Source organism: Etheostoma spectabile, chromosome 3 (assembly GCF_008692095.1).
Source record: "Etheostoma spectabile isolate EspeVRDwgs_2016 chromosome 3, UIUC_Espe_1.0, whole genome shotgun sequence".
Lineage (NCBI taxonomy): Eukaryota > Metazoa > Chordata > Actinopteri > Perciformes > Percidae > Etheostoma > Etheostoma spectabile.
In genome coordinates this window covers 23,528,532-23,531,033 of record NC_045735.1, presented here as the reverse complement: position 1 = coordinate 23,531,033, position 2,502 = coordinate 23,528,532, and the positions used below count along the sequence as shown (strand labels likewise).

Sequence of the window (2,502 nt, the reverse complement as noted above, 5' to 3'; positions counted from 1 at the left end):
TTTTTTTTTGCATTTCCCTCAGATGAAATTTATGATTATTGATAAATGCTAAAACACCAACCTCTGTTAACTGAGGGGCAAAGAAAACCTCACAAATATTTTGACAAAGTGCTCATTTAAATAGGACTTCTTAAATTGCAACATCTCATCACGAATGACTCATTCCTTATATACACGTAGCAGGTCATTTAAACACTTATTTCAAGACTAATCATGAATGGATCCCATCCCTGACTGTCAAAGTAGGCTGTAAGCAACCTATCAAGTCAAGCCACTGAAATGAAATGACTGATAAATAAAAGTCTGACTGATGGAGCTGCGGAAGTGGAGTTGTGTTTTATGTGCTTAATTTGTTTTTTCTCAGATGTAAATTTAATTTATAACAAACTATTTTAGCTACATTTACATTATAGGAAATGATTCATAATCAACCAGTCATGGAGGGAACGGTGGTACAAACCTTTTAAGCTAAATGTTTGCACTTTTTGATTTGTGAATATTAACCACACACTCAAGAATGATATCTTATAAAAGATAATGCCAATGTAATACAGTCCACTAGGATATTAAATAACCAGGCGCTGTTGGATATTAGAAGATTGTGTTTTGATAGTTGCCATAGCCTGTGGTTTACTAAATACATTAAAAAAATAAATAATTTTAAACATCATAAACTGCAAGCCAGTATTGAAGAGAATACATTTATTTAATAGGTTGTTACAATGGTTAAGGAAATAATCAATTTCCTGATTTGCACACATTTTAGTATTGTTTTTCTTGTTTTGTCACACAACAATATTTACTTAAGATTTAAGCTTGTATACCTCATGGTATACAAGCTTAAATTGTAATCTTAATCTTCTTCATATATAATTAGTACTTAATGCTACAATATCATGATCTAAAGTGTCAAAAAAGTGAGGTTATATCAAGTGAGGTTATCATACTAGAGTTAAACTAAACAGAGATGTGGCAGTCACTGCAAGCAATGGCAGTGGCCTGAAAACTGCAGACTGTATTTACTGAAGTAGAGAAAGATTATTTTATCCACTCAAGGGTCCTGTATGCGATGTGTTGTTACCCAATGTATTTCTTTCCCTTAATTCTTAACTGTGCATATTTTTGTTGGCGACTCGCCAAAGTTGAATGAATATGTGGAAAAATCTTTGCGATAAATAACTCTAGCAGCGCAGTCTGCTTCATCAATATAAGATTTTATCATGAGAAACTTAAAAAACAAAACAAATGCATGCATTACTGTTTCTCAAACAACTAAATGACAATACATGGGCTGCTGTTAAGTCATACCTTCATACTATTACTACGGAGCCCATGTCAGAACTGACTTTATGACATGAATAGAAGAGGAAAGCATTAAATTTGGCAGACTAGAGACAAAAAAGCCCCAAACTATGTACTTCTTCATTCAGTTGTGTCTACTTCCTTCCAGAAGCCTCTGTTGTGATTAATAGCTTTGAGAAGCCTGGTCTGCATTGTCCTCTCGACTGGGTATCTCTGGTAGATGGGCAGCAATAGCAGACAATGGCAGGTGAGGGATTCTGGCAAATGGATCTCAGTGGCATCAGGCAAGATGGCGACTCTCATCTTGATGCTCTCCATCCCCAGGAAGGGCACACGGTCGCAGCCTGTGAGGAACACTGCCAAAAAGACAGCATCTTAAATTGATTAACTAAGATTTTATTGAATACTAAACTACTTCTTTTCACTGTAAAGTCAAACTTGATAAATGATAATAAGCATAATTATAATACTTACAAAGGAACTTTTTCTTTTCCTCTGCCGTCAGATTCTCAAACACCTCCCAGAATGTCAAAATGTTTGGATGCTTATCATGGTATTCTCCTTCATAAACTGTGTTCTGTTTGGAAAAATACAGTTGTGGAAAGTAAATAAGTAGATTTACTCAACTACTGTACTGAAGTACAATTTTATTAAGTACCTGTACTTTACTTCAATTCTTCACTTTTATGCCACTTTTTACTTTTACTCCAAAATTCAGAGGGAAAGAGTCTACTTTTTACTCCACAGCAGATATGTGACAACTATAGTTACTAGCTACTTTTGAAATTAAAATATTACATAAAAAAACTTATGAAATAAAATACATTGTCAAAGATTTAACCTGTGGTTCCCAATCTTTGTGCCTTGTGACCCCATTCTACCAACACTGACTATATATTTTACAATTACAGTTTTGCTTTAAAAGGTAATTCATCAGCAAACTAGTCAAGACTAAGTCATTCTTTTTCATTATTTGGCTAAAGTTAAATTGTGTACTTTAAATCTCTTCTTGTTAGTATGTTTGGGTGATTGTGGGAAACTCCAAAACGACTTAAAAACACAGAATTTATGAGCTATGTAGTCAAGAGATCCAATTTAAAATGTGTAGCTGTTTGGTGGCTAAAGTTTTGTGTGACTTCCCTACATCCACTAGAACAGACAAACATCTAGGACCTATTTTTTTTTTTTTTTTAAGTCTTA

At 33.9% G+C, this 2,502-nt stretch overlaps 2 protein-coding genes across 3 annotated transcripts in view; one reads left to right on the top strand and one right to left on the bottom strand.

Moving 5' to 3' along the window:
- Nucleotides 1–320, top strand: part of yif1b (Yip1 interacting factor homolog B (S. cerevisiae)) — a 5,564-nt gene extending 5,244 nt beyond the window's left edge. Inside the window, exon 9 of the mRNA XM_032511817.1 lies at nt 1–320. This exon is cut by the window's left edge and continues 951 nt beyond it. The gene's annotated coding sequence lies outside the window, so the exon portion shown is untranslated.
- A 721-nt stretch (nt 321–1,041) lies between these two features.
- The window catches only part of LOC116686703 (probable E3 ubiquitin-protein ligase HERC6), a 13,008-nt gene continuing 11,547 nt past the window's right edge, over nt 1,042–2,502 (bottom strand). For both annotated transcript variants that reach the window (XM_032511731.1, XM_032511737.1), the window contains exons 22-23: nt 1,777–1,879; nt 1,042–1,658 (exon numbers count right to left, since the gene is read on the bottom strand). In XM_032511731.1, the coding sequence (XP_032367622.1) occupies nt 1,423–1,658; nt 1,777–1,879 (339 nt within the window). In that variant the 3' untranslated portion in view covers nt 1,042–1,422. The remainder of the gene's footprint in view (nt 1,659–1,776; nt 1,880–2,502) is intronic.